Source organism: Cuculus canorus, chromosome Z, assembly GCF_017976375.1.
Source record: "Cuculus canorus isolate bCucCan1 chromosome Z, bCucCan1.pri, whole genome shotgun sequence".
NCBI lineage: Eukaryota > Metazoa > Chordata > Aves > Cuculiformes > Cuculidae > Cuculus > Cuculus canorus.
The window spans coordinates 47,509,672-47,535,015 of NC_071441.1; the positions used below are offsets into that span (position 1 = coordinate 47,509,672).

Genomic DNA, 25,344 nt, shown 5'->3' on the forward strand with positions numbered 1-25,344 from the left:
GCTTTTTTTCTTTCTTGTAATTTTTCCCGAGTAAGAGTTCCAGTATGGTGTTGTCTGTTGCAAGAGAATGATAGTTCGTCTGTTAAGTCAAGGATTTATTTACCAGAATACAAAGGAGATGTAGGCAGGCCATTGCCTAATTATACTTGCATCTGTTGGCTTTATCAGATTGTCTCTTTGGTTTTTACTGATTGGTGGTCAGAAGTTTTCTTCCTCGCAAATTTATTAAGAGCAGTTAGAATTTTGAAGTCTGAACTAAGCTCCCTAGAATGAAAATTTAAATGAGTAGTAAGGTAGAGATCATGATTTTCCTTGACACTTTGTTGCTGACTTTGTTTGTTAATATGCTCAATATGTAAGCATAAACTGTATCAATCTATTGAACTCCAGGAAAAAAAGTACTGTGTCAAATATCCCAGCAGCACATGAATACACGCAACACTTTCATAAATTCATATTTTCACAAGTGAGTAATTTTTGTACAAGCTTGTTCATGTTTCAGAAAGATTGCTTTTGGAGCCTGTACTCGTGTACAGCAAGCCACCAATTCCTTTCATATTGCTTTTTAAAACCCATTTTTGTAACTCCTTGCTTGAACCTCATCAACAGTGTCATGTATTGCATTCTTCTTTTGCCTTTAAAAATAATGCTAAATTTCCTGTGCTCTTAAAAGAAGAAAGCCAGCTTTCAGAATGTTTTGAAAGAGAGGAGGCATATTCACAATGCTTTTACTAATAACAAGTGATGAAAAGTATTTTATTAGATCTAAGATCTTATGCAAACACAGGTCAATCAAACTAACTAAACTTTTGAAGAGAGGTGATTGTCTTACACAAATATCTCTTCTTAGCTACATCTTCCAGTCATGCTTGTAAAACTTGATGTGCACTTGATGTGAAGTTTAGAGGAATATAAATTATAAAAGGGTAAATATGCATCCTTTTGCACTAGCTTTTATTTTTTCATTTTAAGGTAATCAGATTGTCAGCTTATGAGACATGAAGCATGTTCACATTACTTAATCCTTGGGTTAAAAAATGAAAGTTTCTAAATCAGTTATACCCACGGTGCTACACAAACCAAAATTGTGTAGGCTTCATCATGACAGGCAATGTAATACACAAAATTTTAACATCCTGTGCTGTTTCACATTTTCTCCTTACTGTGTATTGATTCATACTGACAGAGTCACATTTGTTGAACTAAGGCTTTATTCATTTTTCCACAGGTTTAAAAGCTACGGATTTGAATTCTGAAAAAAAAGGATCTTGTTTAAGTTGTAAAGATATCATACGCAAGTAATTTGAATTCTTGATTTGTGAAACCAAAGTCTTTATTCAGGGCTAATGAAGTGAAATTTTTGTTACTTTTATTCACTTTCAAGGGTCTCCCCATCTGGAGGGGAAATTTCAGAATATGGATCTACAGCTTCATTCTGGGAGGGGACAGTTTTGTCCACACTTCTGTAAAACGCTTAGTTATGATATTCAAAGAAACTTAGAAAACGTGCAAGTGTATCGTTTTAACTTTTTGTATTGCTTTGCATGTTTTAGGAAAACTTACATAGAAAAATATGCAGAAAAACATGTTTGCTTTGCATGTTTTAGAAAAAGATGGAGGAAGGGGCATAAAAGCAATAATGAAAAATGATGACATTGCAGGAAAATTTCAATACCTCAGGTAGATAATTGGAGGGGAGGAAGTACAGCTTTTATTGTTTGAATTACTTTTTAAAGAAATGAGAATTGTAAATTTATGAAGGGTAAATTCTTTTCTATAAAAAAAACTTTAAACAACAATAATTCTTCCAAGCAAAAGTGTCATCATTTTTTTCTGAGGGTAATTCTAGCTTAACTTAATTTTATGAATATTTTGTTGATTCTTTCAAGCCTTAGTAGATACTCCTGTGTTATTGTACATAATCAGCAAATTGGAGCTGACTTCCCCTGGACACACTTCTCATTAGTAGTGGAATATGATTATTCTGAGAACTCTTGCTGGAAAAATCTGTGCAAAAATCTGAGTGTTACTTACATGACTTTTAAAACCACCCTTCCTGAAACAATACAAACAAGTAAGTGCTCTCCAGAATTGTAATAAACAACTGATCTGGCAGATGAAAGGAAAGCCTTTTCTGTTCCTTAAAATGCTACCTTCACATGCCTGTGGAATAGAATGAGTAATAAATTATGAAGGCAAAAGCTAAGCAAGCAGAGGTAACTTATCTATACAACAAGATAGGAAGGTGTTTTTCTGAGGATGTGAGTTTAGTTTTGGCTAGGCTGTAGTAGTAAACGCTGGTTGATAAAAGATGTGTGCCAAGTTCACAGATTGTTTACAGTTATTACAAGCTGTGTCCACCGTTCCTCCTCCTAACAGAATATTGCTGTAGAAATTAAAGCTTAATTTCAAAGATATTTAGAAGAGCTTAATTTTGAAAAAAAAAAAAAAGCATATAATGGAAGCATTATGATGAGGATGAATAAAAGCTGCATCTTAAAAGAGATGTCTATTTAAATACCTAAATATAGGTTTAGGCTTTTTTTGCTTATGGAGCTATTATCTTACATATACAAAATGTTTCAGGGGATCACTGTGGTTCCTTTCTTCTGGAAGTACAGATTCCATATGTATTTCTGACAACTGAAGGTCTTCTTAATATGCCAGATATTCTTCAGCTTTTGGAATCAAAGTGAGTGCAAATAATCTCTTTAATCTTATGACTATTTTCAGTTTTCCACGGCATGTATCTTGTCCTACTATATCATGTGGTAGCATCCACTTGGCTACTGGGTAAATGACTGCAATTACTCTATTAGCATTTTAAGACATGAGAATTTTTCTGCGGAAGTAGACAGCTTAATTCAGTAGATTCACAGATATGTCAACCAAAGTGGAATTGGCGTATTTGTTTATTTTAATGATGAGCTGGCACCTTTAATCGATTTTTTAGATTGCCTCCTTTTCCCTGAACATCATCATGTCACCCCAAAACTTTTTTGCTTTAATGCTTTTTAGTACTTGGAGATTTCATGTTTAATTCTTGATAAAATTGCTTTGGGATTTTTTGGTTTTTAATTACTGGAGCTATGCTAAAAAAATCAAAACAAACACCGTGAAAGTCTCATTTTTTGACGCATCACACCTTTTGGGAGCAGCTAAGTTAAAAATAAAACTGACTCTATTTGTGAAATCCAGAACTAATATTCACTTAATTTTGAATACTCTTTAATGTGTACAAAATTTTTCATGTTTGTAAATAACTGCACACGTGCATTATTTTCTTTGATTTAATTTTCTTGCATTTTGCTTTCACAATAATAAATACCTGATAAAAGTATCTTTTATCATGGGGAGAAGAAATAAATAAAATAATGAAACACGGGACAGAGCAGCAGCATTTGTTAAATGCAGTGCCAGAGATACAGATGGTTGAATCTTACCATCAAACCATGACAGTTTTGATCCTTGCTGTATCTTCAAGCCAGCTGTGAAGTCATTTTTGACTAGTGCCTATTTACAGTTCAATAGGGGGAAAAAAATCATATGTTTGACACTTAAAATCTGAATATTTGATGTGACATGCTTTTAAACTCTGACACGCTCAAATTCCATGTTCAGCTTGGCCAAGACCTGAATAGCTGGGAGTACTCTTGGTACTTTCTCCCTAGCTTCCTTTAGCACTGATAAAGTAATTCAATAGATGAGCAAAGAGGTATATAGTTTCATAAAAGCTTATCGTTCACGTTTTTCTTGATGTCTGAATACACTGTCCATGCAAGTTTCTAGAGGGCCTACTGCTGGCAGCAGATTTAGGTCTTTTGTGTTTCCTGGGGATGAGGCCAAGTAGTGTGACTATTGCCTCTCCTCGACTTCCCCCGTTAGTCAGACAAGACTCCCTTGTCTGACTAGCCCTGAAAGATGTGATGTTCATGCAGTGAGTCTTTGCTAACACAACCAGCAGCAGGAGGCCGTGCTGCTGGCAGTTCTCAATCCCTCAGAAAAATTTAGGATCACACCAGTGGCAGTCACAGACTTACCACACAGTTTGCTTTCCCTGTGCTACACAATCATGAAAGGAAGAAAAGGAATGCAATATACAGTCACTCAAAAGGAGTACCTAAGTATACTTTCTTGATTTGTCTGTCTCAATTTCTGTATTGCATAATTTTTTTTTGTAAGCTCAGAGGCTGGATATCAAGGTCATATTTGGTGCAGTTAGCAACATGATTGCATTAATCCAGTAATATTTCATCAAGTCACTGCTATGTTGAGGGGTGTTCTTCAAATGTGTCTTAAAATGAACATGAACAACAAAGAAAGATCAAAGTATGAAAGGTGTGTAATTTAAGAAATTCTATTGAGATGTGTTATTAACTTCCTTTAAGAGTATCTTATTATTTACTTAAATGATATTTAATAAAATACTTTGACTTCTTCAGGTACAGCATTTCCTTTGTTGAAAGATGCAGTAGTTACTCCTTAAAGCTCTTTGGAAGTACAGATCGATATGTTGTGTTGACAGTGGATGAATGTACTGCTATCTTTTTGCAGGTACAAAATGAAACTAGTACATCCAAATTCTGTTATGTGTTGGGTCACTTCTAGGCTGCATCTGCAGCCTTCTAACATTCTTTTCTTCCTCAAAATCATATTTAATTCATGCATTGTCTCATGATGCAAATTATTTCCTAATTCATTAATTCCAAAATTCCTTCTGTGCCCGTTTGACTAGTTTAAAATGTTTTCACATCTCTTCCTACATTGCTTCACAGACATCTACCCTGAAACTGGATTGTCAAATATAGCTGAAGGATGCATACTTGAAATAAATGAATATTGTAATAACCAATTAACTGTATGTGTGACTATAGTTTCTTTCTAGTGTGCATGTTAATTCCTCCCATCTCAGATAGTTACCAGAGTTAGTCTAGAGAATAATTTGTCCTACTTTTTAATAAAAACTAAAGGTTTAGATGATAGCATATTTAAATTCTAGTATGCAGAAAGACGGATAACTAGAGGTAGAAGAACTGCTACTAGAAGATAAAGAATAAAATAATCAGCATTGCAAGCACAGCACAGATAGACATTCCTGCATGCCACTGCAAATGATACTGCAGTTAGCAATGTTGTGTTTTATCTATTCAGTATGGGTATAATACAATTTATATAGGTTAAGTAAGATTTATAAAAGTATTGTGCATTATTAAAGTTCTCAAAAATGTTAAAAGCACGCTAAAAGGTTAGTAGCAATCTCTCCTTCTTGCAGGGAGGAAAAGAGGCATGAAGCAGTGAATCAGCTTTTTAAAGGTCAAACAAAATAAAAGCTGGGAATACAACCTAGTTTTCCTGACTCCCAGTTTTGTCTCTAATACCTACATTATTTAGCTGTATATGTGTTAGGTCTAACTTCTGCATATGAAATGATGCACATTAAAAGCTTGTAACAGCCATGTTAATGTATTTATTTAGCTTTTACTTTTTATATTGATTTTATGGTAGTGTATGGAAGAACTAAATTATGAGCAATCCCGTGACAATGTAATATTGAAGCTAATGGCATTATCGCTCCAATATACATGCTGTTGGATTGTGTTCTATTCCAGAGAAAGACTGAGTTTAGAGTAAGTTATGAAACTCTTCTATTATCTTCATATTTTTCAAACGATCTTATCACTAAATGAAGCTACTAGAACAAGCTAATACCCTTTGTTGTTTGAATTGCTCTTTAGAAACACATTTATCATAGAACAATATGAATATTGTAAGCTGATCTTTCTAGTGTGTTTTGGACCTTTCACGTAGTTACAGTGTTGTTGTGTTCCTACTGAACAGCTCAGTGAAATGACAGAACTGAGAGTGATCACTGGAGACCCTAAAAACCTTAGCAAAGATGTTTTTGATGTTTGGGCCTTTTTGGTGTTACCCGAGAGGTAAAGAAATATCTGTTATAAAATAACAGAATTTGAGGCAGGTAGTGCTAATGTGAGGTGTGTTTCAAATCAGCATGTCCAGAAGTTTCACAAGACTGAGGATATTAACCACTGGAATTAATATTTATAGCTTTCTGAAATAAAATAAACCCTACAAATACGTGGTTATGAATATGGTAGCATCACTGCATATCATTTGCAACAGGGACACATTCTTCAAGTGTTCTTCCAATCCATCAGCAGTTCTGCTTTGGCTACGGAAATGTAGCTTTGGTTGGTGGAGTTCATGTGTTCCTCTGTTATCTGTTGTGAGATTTTTTTTCCTGGTAGCAAGTGCTGTATTTTCCATGCATCGCTTTTCCTCTTTCTCTGATTCTTCTCCACTGGCTAACTCTGATGCAGTCCTTTTTCTTCAGGACAGGTTTGTGCTGTATGCTGACTCTGTTTTCTTCCTCACAGTGTACCCTTCAACACTCAGTCATCAGTCATTTAATATGTCCCAGTTCTCCTTACACAGACACTAATGCTCAAACTGTACTAGTACCCTGAATTCCAGGAAATAAAACAGACATTTATTTGCACATGAAACAAATGTTTTAGAATTATTACATATGCATATTAAATATTAACTGTCTAATTAAACTGTTTTACAGGTACAGTCTTCGGGGAGATACTCTGCTTAACCTTGTCTTAATTTATGCCACTGTAATTGAGCTTACACAAAAGTCAGAAGACTTTGAAGTGAAGGTAATGTTTTTGGTAACAGCCTTTCCATTTCAGTCTTCACTGTGTGTTATTTTCAAAGTACATGATGAAATGTGCATTCCACAACAAAAAACCTAAAATAACTCAAAACTACTAAAATAAGAGAGAGGAGCTTAATTCAGTGCTGCTGAAGTCTGTGAAAAGACTGTGATGACTCCAGTCCAAGTTCAACCACATTCACACAGCAGATGATGTGGTTTTGTGATTAGGAGTCAAAAAATGAGATTGTACCTTCAAATTTATAATTATTAGAACGTGTGTTAATCCCGCTTATGTTTTAATTTGAAGTTTCAGATTATACTACTAATATAGTAGAGGAAAAGGAAGTGTCATTTCCTCTGCTGTCAGCTAGTTTGCTTTTTTTTCATGTGGCAAGATAAATTAACTTTTTTCATTATAAATAAAAAATGTAGTATCTAGAATAATTGCCATTAAAAAATGGGGCAAACCTTTCAGTTGGCTCACCAATTTGAAGTCTGTAACTCATTTCATTTGCATGACGTAACATCTTTTTAGGCGATTTGTTTACTTATTTGCATATTAAAATTTGTTTCAAATTTATCTGGTTAAATGAAACTTAAGGAGAGTACAAAGGTTTTTTTTCATTCCAGGTACTCAGCAAAGTAGTTCCTGTGGGAATTGCTTCTACATTCAAAGTGTTATGTGTCTTCTTAAACTAAACTAGGCATCTCAGAATTACCTGTTTTATTAGGAACTAGTATTATACCCATAAACTCGATCACGTATAAAAGACCTATAGGATAAACTAATTTCACCTGCATAGGATTTGCATAAATAAGGGATGTAATTTGTGGTCAGAGGTTAGAGTTCTTCCAAATGATAAGCATGGATCAGGTTTAATTACTCCACATTAACAACTGTTGTGCGCAGAGTCACCTTTAAGCTTTCTTATTTCACTACTGTAGCAAAGTAAGACATTCCTTAGCATAAGTTTTAACCAAAAATATTATGTATCGCTTTTAGGTAGTTCTTACTCCAGGGATTGAAGAGACAGCACTGGTAATTCGCCAGATTGCTGACAACATTTTGATAGCATCTAATATCAGTCCTCATGAGTGGTTGGACAAATCCTGGCTTTCTGTCTTGCCATCTGAGGTTTGCTTATCTTTCCATTAAATTGCACCATTTTCTTCAGACTCATAGATTTCTAGGCTTTTTTGTTTTCTCTTAAAATATATTAACAACATAAGCATTATTGAATATATACATACTTTTATATTTATATGCCTGTATATACACATATATAGGTAATGCTTCTGTCATCCTTGCTAGCACAGTTAGGTGCAACTTGGACTTTCCCCATGCTTTCACAATTAACCAGCAGAAATTTTTATCCTCCATGTCTACTGGCCGGTGTGTACAGTTCCACAGTTCTAGGCACTATGCTTGAAAAGGTGTCCAAATTGTAGAAGACAAATCCACATCGGCTAACTTGGGCAGGAAGCCAAGTTCATCAGAGCTAATCAGTGACTGACGTCCAGTCTGACACCATTTACAGACTTGCTTTAATACAAGGTGGTGGAAATTTGTTTAGCTTCTTGTGTAGTAGTTGATATTGGACATTTACAAGAAATGCTGGAACAGGTCCATCAATCACAGTCAAATACATGGTCTTCTTTAACTTGTAGACTTCTATTAAGGTTTTTGAATTTAACATATGGATTTGTTAATTTTCTGTGTAAGCTTTGAGCTCTTGTAAAGTCAAGATCCTTTTTGGCTTTAGCAAAATGCAGAGCCATTTTAAAGCAGGTATTGGCATGGTGTTTCAAGTATGGGATGTTATATTGTATATTCTCCAATTTAGAGGTCAAGGATACTGGTTAAAAAGGGAAAGGAGTCATTGATTTTATTTTGTCTCTGTTTAAGTTATTATATGGCAATTATGGTTATTATCTGGCATCTGTTCAGTGCAGAGCTTTATGAAAGTCAGGAACTGGAAGCTAACGTTCTTAATAGACTACAGCTCTCACCTTGCTGCCCTGTGTCTGACTTTCGGTCTCCCCTTAGCAACTCCTGTTTCTGGCACCTGTCTCATTGCTGTTTATAGATGTTACTTCTGTAAGACCAGCTTTGTCAGTTTACCCTGACTGAGGTAATTCTCCTCAAAATGGAGAATAAACAGTAAAGCTAGTAATGCATTTAAAGTCAAGTTTCCATGCTACACTGGTTTCTCCCTTTAGAAAAGAAATATATATGAACTGTACTTGGTTTTTAATCAAACTATTATGCAGAACTAACTCTTTTACAGGAAAAAAAATACACCGTTACATCTAGTATAAAAAAGGTTTTGTGGGGCTACTGTTTGAAAGCTCCATTTCTGTGGTATATTAGACAACTAATTCATAGGGATGTCATTCTGTAGAAACAGGAGAAAAGTTTAAAGAAGTCTGTCACATTTTAATCTAACAAAGTAATTTCCATTTCCAGACAGAGAAATGCCTGCTTGCTTTTCCATGTATCAATCCTCTAGTTGCTCAGATTATGTTAAAGAAGGAATCTTCACTGAACAGGTTGTTTCTAGCAAGTTTTGATCAACTGCAGGAACTTCTCCCAAAGCTTCCAAAAAAAGTTTTAAAGGTTGGCCAAAATTAATTTATATATTAGACCAAACTTTTTGTACTGCTGTGGTACAGCTGGTGTTTTTCTTATCTGAAGGTACATGCACATTTGCTGGTATCAGTTAAAAATTATGTGCCTCAACACACCATGTATACCTAGAGTGCTGGGCCTGCTAATTCTCAGCAGATTTTGTCAAGTCACCATTGTGTTCCCATGAAGATGAGAACATTTCTGTAACTGGAAAAATCCTAGTTTGGCCAGCTACTGCTCCAAGTGTCAAGTTTATATGTTTATTCATTATGACAAGCTTACATGTTTCCTTAATGTAAGAAGGAAACATATAAGCTGCTCCAAGCTTCATTGTATTGTGCTTATATGTTTCCTTAACGTAAGAAATGATTTCCAATTAACTATTTTCAGGATTTACGTCCCTCCTTCTCTCTCTCCCTCTTGCTTGCTTGCTTCCTTCCTTCCCCTCCCCCCACCGTTCCTTCTTTCCTTTCTTCCATCTATCTGTTTACCCATCTTCTTACACAATAATAAACCCATCCAATATAAACTCATAGTACTAAACATTTTAAAGATCCCTGAAAGTTATGGTTAAGCATTCTGTTCACTCAGCTGTCCAGTCTGCAGTTAGAATTGTGTGCTCGTACTGTTTCAGTTGGGCCAAGTCCAGGAAAATTATAGACGCAGATTTTATCAGTCAAGAAAATGGCAGGACAAACTTCCACATCAGAAGTGTTCAGTTAAGGTGAAGGAGCAAGTGAACACGTATTTGGGCATTGGATATCAGCTTGTGCATGTTACTGTAATAGCTGCTTGTGTGTAAAGACATGTTTACTGACTGAAAAAGAAAAAAACAGAGATCCCACCAGTTTAACTCCTCTGGGATGTATGATATGTGCCAATGATTGCAAACATTACTTTCTACAGTCCTGGACTAACTAAAGAGAAAAAAGTACATTAAGGTATTGGTTTTCCTGTGTTTGAAAAGACAGGCTACTACTTGTCTGTTTATAGACTTACGGCAGGTGGCACATTGTCTCCTGTGCACATCTCTCCTTCTGTATTGGTAAGTGTATTTTTTTTTTCTTCTCAGTACACAAAAAATTATACATCTTAGAATCCCAACAACTGGTTTAACTCTTCATATTTGACAGTGTAGACTTGTGCTGTAAACACTCCTCAAATATCTTTCTTTTTTTTCCTTTCAGCATTTTAGTGACATAACCTCTTCATACACCCTAAATGCTGCTCCTTCACTGGAAACAGCAGTGAAAGGTGCATCAGCCCCAGAAAACAGTAATAACTTCTATCCAGACCATAAACAAAATCATCAGTCTTTACAGCTACTTGGTAAAGCACAAAACAGCGCAGGTAATGAATTACTAAGAAAATGTGTCTCCTTCGAAACCAAGTGAAAATCTGAGTGTATTAGAATCTTTCCTTTCTAATCATGGGAAAATCAGTTAGTCTGAGGAGGGAGACTGCAGTCAAAATCCTCAGTGGCATCTTGTTTTTTCTGTAAAATGTAAAGAAATAAGCTAATTTTTCATTCTCCAAACAGAATGGTTCAAATTTTTCTCTACCAGGAACATTTCTCATGAGTTCTGAAGCCGTAATTCCTCCACTGAATCATCACCAGGGGTTTTTTGACTCTGAACTTCCAAGCTTTATGGAAAAGAAATCATGTTCTTCAGAAGTAATTACAAGGAGGAAGCAGAATTTCTTTGCTGTGCCAAAGGACTGTGAAGAGTTTGCTCATCTGGATGTTACTAGTTCCCTTCATACTCAAAGACAGCCTTTCAGGATGCACTACAACTCTGATCATTCTTCCAAAAACTCTGAAAAAGGAGATTTATTTGCAACTTTCAATGACTATGCACCTGGGGAGAGCTCTCAGCATATTCTAGAAGAATTGAGAGACAAAACATTCAAGACCCCAGAAATTCTGATTGACCAGACCCCATGGAATGACTCTTCATCCACATGCCCACGTGATTCATTTGCATCTGATGGTTTTCTCTCAGATTTCTTCATTGACCCAGATGAGCTTCAAAGTCTGAATTCTCACCAAATAGAATCTAAAGGAAAGAGAAAACAAAGTCCACCATTCTTATGGACAGAACAAAAGTTTAGAACAGGTATGTCCAAAGCAAGCAGAATCTGCTGAAATTCTGTTTGTAACTCAGCTGGAAACAGGAGTGTCTGTAAGACTAGATGTTGTACTTTCTTCAGATAGTTGTTAAATCAAATACTATCCAACAGTTGCATGTTTTCTTTACTAGAAAATGTACTTGCATATACATTTCTTCTGTGATAAAATGTTCCTAAACATTAATTTTCTGGTTTGAGATTAAAGAATGTTATTAAAACCCAAAAAAAAAAAGAAACCCACCAGAATTCTGTTACTGCCATAATTTTTCCTTGATAAAAGGTTGAACGTGTACTTCCCTGATACTGTAAGCTTAAGCCTCTTCTGACTTTGACAATACCTGAAATGCCCATAATAAACATGCCAGAAATTTTAGAAGTTACAGGAAATAGTATTTTGTAAACATAGGTTTGGATAAAAAGGTGAAAAGAATACCAGAGAAGTATTTTATCTAAAAGACAGAAAGTAGATTCAGCAAACTCAGAGTGAAATTCAGGTACTACTAATGGCTATGTTTTGCCATTGGCCTTAATGGAGTAAGAATTTCACTCCAACAACTTTCTGTTTCATGCAGTTCCTTTATTCTAGGAATATTTTTATTTAACTAATGTCTCCAGGGCTAAACTCTCAATCTTGAAATCACTCCAAAACGTGTTTCTTCAAATAGATGGTATAGTGTGTACTTCAAAATTTTGTTTACCCTGCAGGTGTGTACAGTCCTCATATAAAATCTTCAGTATTCTCTTTTTTTGTAGTTTTCTTATCCCTGGTTTACTTTTTCAAAGTTAGTTAGCTGAAGACCTTTTTTGATAAGACATAGTACATATCTGTGGAGTCTTAGAAGCAAGGAAGCATCACCAGTCCCTTTCAGACTAAGTATTGCTGCATCACATATTGCAGTATTTTTTTTAATGCTGTTGCTTCCCTATAGATGAAGTGCCACATTCTATAAAAATCCAAGGCTAAGCTTCTCAAATAAAGTGCCTAACTCCTAGTACAGGTTTAATTTATGTTTTCCTTGTTGCTGCCTGTCATTAAATCTCTTTGTGGCATAGCAAGGTCAACACAGTATTAAAATGCTTTCACTAATTACATCAGGCTCATTCATGAAATCACAGTAACTAATTGATATCATTAACGTTTCATGGGCTGCTTAAGGCAATTATGGAGGTTACTTGGATATGGTGAGCGGCTTTTAATTTTGAGAGTATGTAAATTAAAATGTTCATACAGTACTCTGAACAGACGATTGCCTCCCCAACAGAACTAAGAGTGGGACCCAAGGTATTGCCAGGTTAACAGTATCTCAGTAACCTGTAACTGGCACTGATAATATGAAATTCTAAATACAACTGTCTCAGTAGCGATCAGGGCAGATTCTTCTGGTACCACGTCGCAGTGTTCTGAAAACACCGTGATCACCAACTGATAAGCTTTCTGTAATACTCCTGCTCAGCAGAGCAATACTTTAATCTGAATCAAATCATAAGAAAAAGGTGGGGTTTGGTTTAGATTTTGGAAGAATAGGCTTATTTTACTTTATTACTCACTAGTCAGGGGAAAAATAAGTATAATAAATAATTGTGCATGCTAATGCAAAGAACACCTTAATATAGCAAAACTTTCTGAAGTCCCAAAGTTAAGAAATGTGAAATGCAGGGTTTAAGAAATGTGAAATGCACGTTTTAAGAAATTTCTACAGAGTTAAGTTAAAAAGACACATTGGGACCCCCCCAGGGATTTCTTCAGGCTTCAGATCAAACTTCTGTTGAACTGCAATTAATAATGTCCCTATGTCAAGCCAGTATTTCCATGGATAGATTAAACCCTTAGTTCAGTGTTAAAGCTTTCTGACAATACTTCTTGTAAAGACTCGATGGAATTTTCTTACAGTAACTTATTTGAATAAGCAGCCACTCAAGTATTTTATTGTAAAAATACTTGAATCTTAATATAAGTAGCTTTTTCAAATAATGCAAAACATGGTTAAAAAGAATTAACTTTCACAATTACTGAATAGTACTGACTGTAATATTAATGAAATAGAAATAAGGATTAAAATCTTTAGTGAGATATTGTAGTTAATCATAGTACAGGTTGATGCGTTTGTTCATTTGTTTTGTGTAAGGTCCTACATTATTATTACAGGACAGTGTGCACAAAAGTGAGAAGTAAAAGTAACTAGTGGTTAATATGAATCTGTACACATTTAATTTTATGGCAGTTGATACTTTCTGTACAGAGTATACTGGTTAAAGCTGAAATGTCTTACTGCTCCTGAGAAACATGCATGTTAAGTCTACATGCATGTTGTACTTGTATTTTATCATACATGTGTTTTCTTTCCACTCCTTTTCTAGATTCAGGATTTGCAGAAGTGCCAGAGTTCAAGAAAAAGAGATTGGCATATGAAAGAGTCCCTGGAAGAAGGGATGGACAAACACGGCTTAAATTCTTTTGAATTGAATAAGGATTTGCATACTATACATATTTTAAACTCTTTTAAGGGAAATAGATTCAATTTTTGTTCATTTTTAGAGAGAACTTAGGGTTTGGGGATCCTTACCAATCCAGGATTCTTTTGTATGTTTTTAAAATTTTAGTAAACAAACTAGTTCCTTGAACTTGGAGAATTACTGTTTTTCTGTTTGTTCTCATGAGTGATGTTAAGGTATTTTATCACCCTGTATAGAAAACAAAAAAATAAAATATGAACAAAGAAAACCAGACACTGAAGCTCATAACATTTGCTTCCTGAGCATGCAACTTTCCAAACTTAAAGATGGACAATATCTTCCAGAATCTCAAGGCTGCTCATAAAGTCTTAAAGCTTTCTTGACCTTACAGGTGTGACCCTCTGCATTTGTCCCTTGGGCTCAGTTCCATTTCTTCAGACAGCTCCTTTAGAAACCATGTGATAAGTTCCTGAGCGGTCACTAATCATGATGGAGCTATGGTAACAGCCTATTTGTTTCATGGGCAACATGCGAAAGATGCATTGAAATTCAGGATTCTAATAGATTTGATTCAGAGAACTAAACTGTGATCCTAGTACTCTGCATAATCTGATGGAGGCTGTTTGTTGGCATCCATGTTTTTCAGACAGCCACAGTGCGTTGGCCAGCAGGGACATGAAAGTCACCTGGGAAGCAGTGCCAGATGTTGTAGGCTACAGCTGGAAGGGGTGAGGGTGATACCAAAAATGCCAGTGAATAAACACTCTAAAACTCATTTTGGAGTTTTAGAAATCAAGCATCCTTTATCTGGCCTGGCCAACATGCAGGAGTGATCTCCATCAATAATGTGCAAAGAGACAAGAGCTGGTAACAGAATATATTTCCCACTTACACACAGACGTATAAATTTCCACAGAAATCTTATGCACATTCTGTTACTTTCCAAGGTCTAATTTTAATGTTATTGTGAACTTGACAACAGTCAAAACTCTTGCTAATTTGGACCTGGCTCCAGCTCTGCCTACCCTTGCCTATCAGACAGAAAATCTGCAATTAGAATCTGCAAACAGAGGTGAGTACAGAAGAGGCATTGTTCAGCACAGATTATACTTAACACAAGGCATTATCATCTTCAAGGAACAAACAATGTCTGGAAAACACAGTTTTAAACAAAACATGCTATCAGAGAGGCATTCTGTCTAACTTCCAAAAAACCACAACTGCTGAGACAAAATTGTAGTTTAGCTTAAATCAAAATATTCCACATATTGTATCAAGAGATTAAAGGGGAAAAAAAGCCTCTCAGTTCCAAGCTGCAGAGGAGGGAGGGTGGAATGCTACGTGAATCCTCAATTTCCACCAAAAGATTTGGCAAGGAAACTCTGGGAGCAATGGCAGAGCGTAACTGCACACACAATTTGAGTGGCTGTGCCTGCCAGCTCCAGACTGTCAGTGTCTGTTCAGTGGCCTTCAGCTGAGATGGTTTGGTTCTCAGGGCGAGGGGGTGATGACCACCAAGTCTATGGTTTATGCTTGCAGTAAAATACTTCATTGACATTGAGCCTTCATTGAGTGCATATTTCACTATTTGGATAAACAAAACCAGCACTAAGGATTAGCAGAAAACTTTGGTCTCAGAGAAAATGGAGTTTTAGCTGAGAATTCCTAAAAGCTATGATGACAGCACTAATAACAATTTTAGTTCACAGTAATATTCCCGAATTATTTGTACCCAAATTGAAATTATTTAGAAATAATCATTCAAGTGTAACATAAAAAGACTTAGTAGAATTCCAAACAAGCTGCCCTTTTACCTATTTTGCCCAGAGTAAGAGAAAAACTTATAAAAATTTCAGTTTGCTTATTATTTCTGGCCCATTTTTGTGGTCACTTAACCTAACAATTTTCCATCCCTTTTGCTTCATGGTTTTGGCTCTGTTTATCAGAACTGTCTCCCAGATTGCCAGGCCCACAAGTCTGTTCTTTTAAGACTGACACTCTACAAAGTCTCAGTCACAGATGACCGCAGTGGAGGAAATTGTGGCTGCCGCTGCCACAATGTATTTATGTTCTCCTTCCCCACAGGGAAAGGCTGGCACCAAAACTTCCACATGAACAGTCACGGAAGACTGACTCAGATAATTTATAGATGACTTTGAAATCAAAAGCATGTCGCCTGCATTAAATAAGTAAAGAAAATTCAAGTACTGTCTGCATCGAGTTTCCATTAGGAAGAAAAAATGCCAGTGTACGGTTAATTACTGTAGTGGAAAGTAAGGAAAAGGGCTTGCAATGACCAGTTGGTTTTTGTAGTGTTTGTTTATGACTCTCAGTCTCTCACAGATACACACACAGTGACAAATTTATCACACGCAACTGTCTCCCCCCTCTTCCCCTCTGTTTCATGTATAACTAAGAATTAGAAAGGAACTAATTATCAGCCAAAAATGTGCAATACAAAAGAAGTAATCGCCAGTCCTCTGTCAGCAGGTTGGGACACAGTGCTTGCATCAGATCTGTCAGATGCTGCGCAGCCAGGCAGGTGGCACCTGAAGGGAGGGAGGAGCCTTGCTGAGGGACAGTGACAGATGGCAGCAAGAAAAGACCTTGTGGCTCATGCGAGGCGCTTGGCCTACATACACGTGCACTCACTTGATTTGCTTACTTAACCTGCTGCCATGAGACTGGTTTGAGGCCTCTGTGCAGCGGGTGGAGTTGGGACCTCCACAGGCAGCCCTCTCAGATGGTCTTGGTAATCAAGGAAGCCAAGAGGTTGTTGTCCACTGTTGTCCACTCCTCTGCAGATTATACCTGTTAAAGCAGGAGCAGCAAAATGTGATACTTGTCCCAGTCTAAGTCATCCCTGTGCTTAGTTCAGCAAAGCAGTGGAAACCCAGGTGCATCTGCAGCTGGAGATGAGACATTGTCCTGTTGCCTGGGCAGTAAGGGGTACCCTGTTCGGCTGCCTATGGAAGCAGATGGCTGCCCAGGATCACTTGTCAGGTTCCCTGGTTACCTCAAAAGATAAGAACTGCAGAAGCTGGTCTGCTGAGATGCTGGCTGCTTCAATTCGCCAACACAAAATACCCAGCAGCGGTGCACCTCATCACTGACTCTCCACAGGAACAGGGGAGATGCCAGTCAACCCTGTTCTGGAGCTCATTTCGACACCTGGGTTTTGTCTCAGACTATGCCTGGGAGGGCGTAGGTGGCACTGGCTGTCGTCCCTCTTCCTGCTTGTACCCAGCAGCTCGGCTGCACGCTGCCACGAGAGCAAAGAGGTGCGGGCAGCACAGTCCTCTGGAGAGACTGGGATCCAACCTCTTCCTCCCATGGCACTGCAGAATAACCAGGACACTCATAGGAACAGCAGCATGGAGCACTCCCAACCCATCTCACAACTGCTGCATAGGCCTTTTTTTCCTGTGCATTGCTGCTCCAAGACATGAATGCAGTTGAGATCAGCAGCGCTGCTCCCCAGACACGGGCTGACTGTGGTGCTCCAGCTGAAAGATGCCACAGGGACCTGGGCAGGGCAGCCAAGAGACCACAGCAGTCGAGGGGCTGCTCTCTTCTGTAACACTGTAATTTGGCAGATCTTTATGCCAGCCACTCCAGAACCCAAGCTCCAAGTGAGGATGCTAAGCAGGCAAGTGTATGCAGCAGGGGTGGCTGGGGAGAGAAACAGATGTAGAGCTGGGGGGGGGGGTTTCTTTGTTTAAAAGAAATGGGAAGAATTTGTCTGGGAGGGAATCGCCAGCAGCCAGATGCTTGCGGTTCAAAGGCATTTGATGCGCTCTCATCCCTCTCCCTCCAAGACATAAGCATTTTGACCTCAATCTGAGCCTTGGATCACCTTTCTGCAAGTAAGAGCCATGCTTCATCTAGAATTCCAGTGTGGGCATAAATACTCACACTGCAAACTTCTTCCTTACAGTTTCAAAATGAACAAGTGAGCCTGATAACATTGCTACTATTTACTACAAAAAAAGGCAAATAGCTAGAAATAGCATTTTTCCATTAACAAGACACATTTTCTAAAAATCCAAGAACCTTTGCTTCACAAAAAGCAAAACAGCTTGAGGTCTCCCGTCCCAATGCAAAATCAAAGAATCAACCTCCTTACAATATTTGCTCTTTGTTGCAATATAACAATTAATTCAAAGCCAGTAGGGAAAGGAATTTTATTTTCAAACTTCTAAAAAATTAATACAAACAATAGAAAGTACACAAAATTTAAAAAGTTAGTTGTCCTCATAAAAGTGCTCTATAAAAAACTGAAAGCAAATGACCACGCACATTTTAATAAGTTTTCTGTATTGCAAAACCTGACAATTATTCATGCAACTATCTTTGGGTGTTTGTGGATTTTTAGTGTCTGTTTGGTCACATTTTTAACACATCAAGGAAATTCCACCATGGCAGTACTTTTACAAATACAAATTAGAAGTACTACAGTGAGAAATCTCATAAGAAACATGCCTTACAAATTAAGCCTGTGCTACACATTGTGCCCAGCAGTTTATAATCTCTCTTGTTTATGGACTTGGAAAAGTCCCTAATACGTTTCCTTAGATGCATTTCGAAAAAAAATTTATTTGGCTCCAGTCTTGCTAATGGAAGAAAATTCCTCCTGAGAACACTTCCCAGCACTAACAGCATTAAGTTTTATACTTATAATGATTCAATTTTTTGATGTTTTGTTTTGGGAAAAACAAATATTTTAGTATCCTTCTGGTGTAACAGTTCACTAAGACAGGAGTAAGTAATTTGGTAAAAATCCATGTTTTTCTTTTCTAAAATGTAAACTTCTGAAGTCATATTTGTATAGTTAGCACAGTGTAGTAGCAGTGGTGACAATTAGGAAAAGAATAAGAGTTACATTAAAAACTTTTAAGAACACTAGCAAAAGATAGTGAAGGACAGATGCACAAGAACAAACAGATAAATATCTAGGACTTTCCTTTAGCCACACAAAACTTAGAACACGGGGAGAGGCTCTTCTTGTGAAAGAAAGGCAGTTGTAATTCGTGTCATGCTTGAAGGCGACTCTCCATTGACCTCCCTATAAGACCAAAAAATAGGCTTATTAAATGCTGTGTTCCTAAGTTTATACATTTCTCTTACAAATTATAAACAACAAAAGCTCCTTTGCATTGAGAAAAAATTAGTGACTACTTTGTTGGATGTTTGGCATTCTTGAATAGTACAAAATTTTTCAATTGGTCTTTCAACCTTGCTCTTGTTTTTTAAGCTCCTAAGATAACTAAATAATAACAAACTAGATAATCATTCTATCAGCATAAATGACATAAAATCATTCTATCCGCGTAAATGACATCTTGGGTTGAACCATGCATTTGTAAAAGTATCATAAATTCACCATTGAACTCATCTGAGAAAATAATTTTTTATCCTATCTGGTATTGCAATCAAACCCCAGGAATACATACAGACAGAGAGACACAAAAGAGAAGAAGAAAGGCTCCATCAATAACAGAAGAACACTGCCATAATCGCTACCAATTTTTTCTTATTTGCAAGAAGAATTAAGGATGGTACCTAAATTAAGAAAATATTCTGCTTGTGGTTCCCCGTCCCCAGGTATTTCCAGAAAAGCGTCTCAGGCTAAGCTGTTCTCTCTCTTCAGGTTCAATATCATACTGTCAAACCTACGCAGCAACAATCCACGCACACTATAGATGAGGCACAGGCACAACTGCAAGCTCAGGAACCCTGGCAGCAGGAAGGGGAAGATTTTACAAGTACTTTATGTTCTAGCTTGAATTCTGCCCTTAATAAAAAGAATTAATTTTTGCTTTGATAACACTCTCAAAGACAGAACAGAATTCAGCGATTCTTCCTCTCTCTGCAGTTTTTTCAGCTCTTCAGCAGGAACTATTTTTATTTTTCTCTTTTAAAGAAGAGTAACCCCTTCTGAATATTCTACTTCCACATTCGCTTTTCATGCAGAAGAAATAGTATTTTCCAAGAAAAGTAATGGTGTGATCCAGCTCAAGACTACTAGAACACACGGCCTTTCCTCCTCCATCTGCAAACACTGGTATTTGTATGGGAGATGGGAGAGATGAGCAGGAACCACTGAACTGGATCCCAAAGATTTCCAGATGCTGGATGGTCACCCATCCACCCTGCAAGCGTTACACAGGTACAAGCAATGCAGAGCACTAAGGGAGACAGAGTTTAATAAGTACCTCAACCTTTAGACCTGTGCTAAAAACAGGTATGAAGGATGTGATTATAGATTGCCTCAGCTCCTCTCTGCTTCCACTGCATCTGATGCTGTACCAACAGAAAGAGCCTAAGGACAGACACTGATAAATGAACTGCGTGTATTTTAAAGAGGCTGTTGGTTAAGCTGTGGGCCAGGCATCAGAGCACAGGCAACGGGCACGGCTTTGTCTTACTTCTTTCAGCTGGATACGTGACTGGGTTTACGCCTGGCTGTGTCAAACACAGCCGTCTGTCACAGATGCTGCTAAGGACCCAAGGTGCTCAGACACAGAACTCAGCCAACCAAAAGAAAAAAAACTCATAAACAAAACACCTCTAGAAAGAGCTGTAGGAAAGAGGCATACTTCAATTGCCACACCCAGAGTGGGATGCCCACATATGGAGTTGGGATTGTTCATATTAGAGAAGGGAAGGCTCCAGGGAGACCACATAGCAGCCTCCCGGTATTTAAAGGGGGGCTACAGGAACGCTACAAGGGGCTCTTTATCAGGGAGTGCAGGGATAGGATGAGGGGTAACAATTTTAAGCTGAAAGAGGGGAGATCTAGATTTGACACTAGGAAGAAATTTTTTACTGTGAGGGTGGTGAAGCACTGGCACAGGTTGCCCAGGGAAGCTGCGGATGCCCCATCCCTGGAGACGTTCAAGGCCAGGTTCGATGAGGCTTTGAACAGCCTGATCTAGTGGGAGGTGTCCCTGCCCATGGCAGGGGGGTGGGAACTGGATGATCCTTAAATTCCCTTCTAACCCAAACCAAGAAAATACGGAAAACAATCTGTAATGCCAGCAGGGAAGTGACAAACACTACCAAGAACTCAACATTCAAACAACTATCACCATGTGCCCTTGTCCCTCCTAGGGCTTGCATTTCAAATAAGAGTTGTTGTCGTGGTGTCTGTGATTTTATTACCTGATTTTAGAGTACAGCACAGGATCGGGGCTCTCGAAAGGGATTGCTCCCCGCAGGAACCCCAACAAGCAAGGCATCTTTGCAGGCATTTTGCATACAGTATTGCTGGAGTTCTGCAGCTGCCTGAGAGACCTGTGTAAGGGAAGAAGAAAAACAAACCCAGAGAGGAAAATTCATTCACAAGCAGCTATCAGGCACTTCCTCTTGAAGAACCATCATCAAGGAGAGCTGGAAAGCAGCCAAGGCAGCTCTTGCATTCTCAAACACCAAGTACACCAGCACAGGTGCACATTTACAAAGCTCTGATGGAATACACATGAAATACTATGCCAGTGATGACCCAGAGGAGCGTAGAAGACTGAGGTGCAAGTGCAGTAGAATTTGTCCTCGTTAAAATGCACAGGAACATAACAATGGTACTTTCCAGTCTACTGTACTGCTTTCAGGTTTATATTTGAAATCCTACATCCTCAGATAATTTCTTAAAAGGACTTAAATATCCAAACTGTTCTGCAACACAGAGTATACACAAGGAATGAAAGCAAAAAGATAAGGATGGAAAAGCTTTTTAAGTCCAGATTGCCACCTTCCTCCCTTGCAGTGAAGTGAGAGCTTCCAATCCACTTTCTGGCCGCTGAAGAGGACAGTCCAGAGCTGTGAAACAATCCCAGAAACTACAAGGCAAAATGCCTCTAGCACTGAACTCTCCTGCTCTCCCTATGGACAACAAGTCAGCTGTGTGTCTGTATTTTTTGAAGGAAAACATACGGGAATTCCTGATTTCTCAGACACGCACTGGTAACAGCTGCAGGGAATCGTCAAGACCCACACTGCCACTACATTTTTTATAAAAGGAAATACTGAGCATACTGGTGGGAACACAAGTCCTCCTCTGACCTCACCTCTGGCTTCATTATAGGACTCCCAAAATACTGATTCTTCCCCACACAGAACTTTGCAGTGTTGCCAGCAAAAGGACAAGACAATAGCTAGAACAGCCATGCAAGCTTCCCAGCCTCCTGACTGAATGGGCCACCCAGGAGCCCTGATGGGATTTTGGTTCCAGGCCATCCCATCTAAGAATATCTGAAAGCACAGGGGAAATCTGGCCTACCCTGTGCTCTCACTTGCTCCTTCACTGCTGTCCTGCTCACTACCTCTCTACTTTCCTCCAGGACACTCATCCTGGTAAATGCCTGAGTTTTCCCAGTAGCCATGAGCATTCTGGGGAGTGAAGACAAACATCTTCCCACAGCCTCCCAGGTTCCGTTGAGAAGAGTACAGGGAGAAGCATACACAGCAAGGATCCTTGCTAGTCAATGGGCTTTGTCCCTCCTCCTTTCCGTGAGGAGGACCTCTGTGTTTACACCCTGCCCAGCCTCTTGGACCTCCTGTAGCACTCACACCCTTCCCTCAACCATGGCAGCGATCCCTTGCTGTGCACCACACGGCTATCAGGAAGCAGAGCCACTTGCCAAGGCTGCATGGAGCTTTTTCCTGGGAAAATGAGCAGAGGGTCATTCAGGATCCTGTGACCACAGCATGATCAGCAGCTCCTCGCTCAATCTCCTTGTACTTTGATGCCAAACTCTGCCACATCTACCAAGCTATGCGTACACTGGTGCTCCTGGAAAAAATACAAGCCTGACTTTTGACATCTGTGTAAGAACTATTCATATGGCAACAGACTATTGTTCTAGGACATATCTGCCTACTTTTAGCTCTACCAATGCCCCTGTAACATTCTTTGCTCCTCTAATTCACACACAAAGTACAAGGTTTTCTGCTGCATTTCATCACAGGACAATCACACTCCTTGCAGCAGCCTCCTGCGTGCAAGATGTGTGTGGGTACTTCTTTCCTGCTTGGTTTCCTCTTTCTGAAAATATTGTTCCTGTCTGCTTTTTTAGCTGGCAGGGTAAACAAAATCACCATTGGAACTTTGTAGCATGGGATGTATTTTTAAAAATCCTTTCAAATCCAGCTTCCGACTCAAAACACATTGTCTATTCAAAGTGGCCAAAATAACATTGTCTCCTCTCTCAGTGTCTGCTAAAACTGATCCAAGTAATTTTTTTTCGGTGGCTGAATGTATTCCCTACCGTTTTTACACTGCATGTCAAGAAATCCACATGATCCTTTCTGTAAGGCACATTTTTAATCATGCATCATTTAACTTCTGAAAAAGACATGAACAGTTTCCTAGAAAAGCTGACCTGGAAAGAGACTGCTTTACACAAGGCTGCAAGAAAGAGAAGACTGAGCGTCCCTGGAGAACCAGTAAACTCATAATAAATATGTACCCTTGAGAAGCCCAGCTCCATAATATTTTGCTGCAACAAAGCAGCTCCCAAAAAACTAGACTATACTTGTTTTATATACCATCCCCACTCGAAAAAAAGAACAGGCAGGGAGGGGATATACAACTCAAATGAGCAGGAACAAAGATCCAGGCTATTTCATAGAATCATGGAATGGTTTGGGTTGGAAGAGACCTTAAAGATCATCTAGCTCCAACCTCTCTGCCATGGGCAGAGACACCTCCCACCAGATCAGGCTGCCCAAGGCCCCATCCAACCTGGCCTTGAACACCTCCAGGGATGGGGCAGCCACAACTCCCCTGGGCAACCTGTGCCAGTGCTTCACCATCCTCATCATGAAGAAATTCCTCCTTATTTCTTACTAAATATCAGAAATGTTTGGTAGATCATTTCTTTGCTAGACAATACCCCTCTTGCCACAAGAGCCTACATTCCTACTCTGCATCACTTCCTACAGGCTCCCAGACATCCCTGCAGTGATGAACCACAGTCACTCTCAGTAAATCGAATGCCTGCCGATTTGGTACCCGCTTAGAAAATTCAGTATCATTAATGAACCAATGGGGATGACATCCAGAAGCCACACTGGATTCACTTTGCAATGGGAACTTCAAATTTTCACAGAGAAACAGTGAGAAAAGGTATTCTAAGCCAATTTTAAGCTAATCAGCCGAGTCTTCACAGCCTGATGCAGCACCGCCGCTGTCACATGGAGGACGATGATACTTCGGCCACTGGCCACAGAAAAATGGAGAATGCAGGGAGGTGGGGAGAGCAGAGGAAAGTGCAGGGACACAAATTAATTTGAACATCACCCCCTGACAGCGTGAGCAGCTGGGAACTCCGAATCCAATGCTGCCTCATGGGCTGCCCGGGCCCAAACCCCGCACCCAGGGCACCTCTGGGGGGGATCCCAGCCCAAACCCCGCACCCAGGGCACCTGCAGGGGGATCCCAGCCCAAACCCCGCACCCAGGGCACCTGCAGCGGGATCCCAGCCCAAGCCCCGCACCCAGGGCACCTGCGGGGGAATCCCAGCCCAAACCCTGCACCCAGGGCACCTGCGGGGGGATCCCAGCCCAAACCCTGCACCCAGGGCACCTGTTGGGGGGATCCCAGGGCAAACCCCGCACACCGGGCGGACAGGACCGCCTGGGCTGCGGGTCTCTGCATGGAAAAGGGACAGGACGAGAGGAACAGCCCCACTCTGTGCCCGGGGAGGCTCAGATCGGACACTGGGAGGGGGTGTTCGAGCCCCATCCCTGCAGGTGTTGATGGATTGGTCGTGGATGTGATTGAGAGGCGGGCTGGCACGCCTGGGATCCTGATCCCAAAGATGTTTTCCATCCCAGCGGTCCTACATCCCCACGGGACGGCTCCTGCGGGCGCGGAGCCGACCCCGCCCCGGCTCCGTCCTTTGTCGCGGCGCTGCAGGGGCGGCACCGGGCCGGACACGGGCTGCTAGAGCCGGAGGAGGGCCGGCAGCAGCCGCTCACCTTGATCCTCTCCACGGCCGCCTCCAGCTTCAGCTGCTCCACCAGCCGCTGCATGGCGCTCAGGCTGCCGCACGACGACATCCCGGGCTCCGCGGGGGAGGTACGGCCGCGCCGGGCTGCGCGTCCTCGGCGAGGGCAGCGGCCGCCCCCAACCCGCCCCCGGGTCCGCCCTCCGGGAACGCCCCCGCCTCGGGTCCAGCCCCGCCCCCAGCTCCGCCCTGACTCCGCCCCCACTCTGGCTCCGCCCACCAGCCCCGGACGCGGCCTGCAGCTCAGCTCCGGCCCCGTTCCGGCCTCTCTGCAGGCGCCGTCCCCAGATCCGCTCCGCCCCCGCCCCGCTCCAGGCTCCGCCCCCCCCGCCGTGGCCTCCGCTGGGCTCCACCGCCCCCCCGCGGGGTGTCCCGGTCGGGTCATAGGATCATAGGATCATAGAATCACCAGGTTGGAAAGGACCCACTGGAGCATCGAG

At 40.0% G+C, this 25,344-nt stretch overlaps 2 protein-coding genes across 2 annotated transcripts in view; one reads left to right on the top strand and one right to left on the bottom strand.

Moving 5' to 3' along the window:
* The window catches only part of SHOC1 (shortage in chiasmata 1), a 50,186-nt gene extending 36,068 nt beyond the window's left edge, over positions 1-14,118 (top strand). The window contains exons 17-27 of the mRNA XM_054054032.1: positions 1,229-1,298; positions 1,890-2,074; positions 2,587-2,692; positions 4,443-4,554; positions 5,506-5,627; positions 6,590-6,683; positions 7,686-7,817; positions 9,150-9,299; positions 10,499-10,661; positions 10,877-11,428; positions 13,800-14,118. Coding sequence (XP_053910007.1) covers positions 1,229-1,298; positions 1,890-2,074; positions 2,587-2,692; positions 4,443-4,554; positions 5,506-5,627; positions 6,590-6,683; positions 7,686-7,817; positions 9,150-9,299; positions 10,499-10,661; positions 10,877-11,428; positions 13,800-13,900 — 1,787 coding nt within the window. The 3' untranslated portion in view covers positions 13,901-14,118. The remainder of the gene's footprint in view (positions 1-1,228; positions 1,299-1,889; positions 2,075-2,586; positions 2,693-4,442; positions 4,555-5,505; positions 5,628-6,589; positions 6,684-7,685; positions 7,818-9,149; positions 9,300-10,498; positions 10,662-10,876; positions 11,429-13,799) is intronic.
* A 554-nt stretch (positions 14,119-14,672) lies between these two features.
* Positions 14,673-25,045, bottom strand: GNG10 (G protein subunit gamma 10). The gene is made up of 3 exons (XM_054054031.1): positions 24,876-25,045; positions 21,060-21,191; positions 14,673-18,960 (listed from the first exon to the last, which is right to left on the bottom strand). The coding sequence occupies exons 1-2, from the start codon at positions 24,954-24,956 to the stop codon at positions 21,066-21,068; spliced, it is 207 nt and encodes a 68-aa protein (XP_053910006.1). The 5' UTR covers positions 24,957-25,045; the 3' UTR covers positions 14,673-18,960; positions 21,060-21,065.
* Positions 25,046-25,344: the final 299 nt, after the last annotated feature.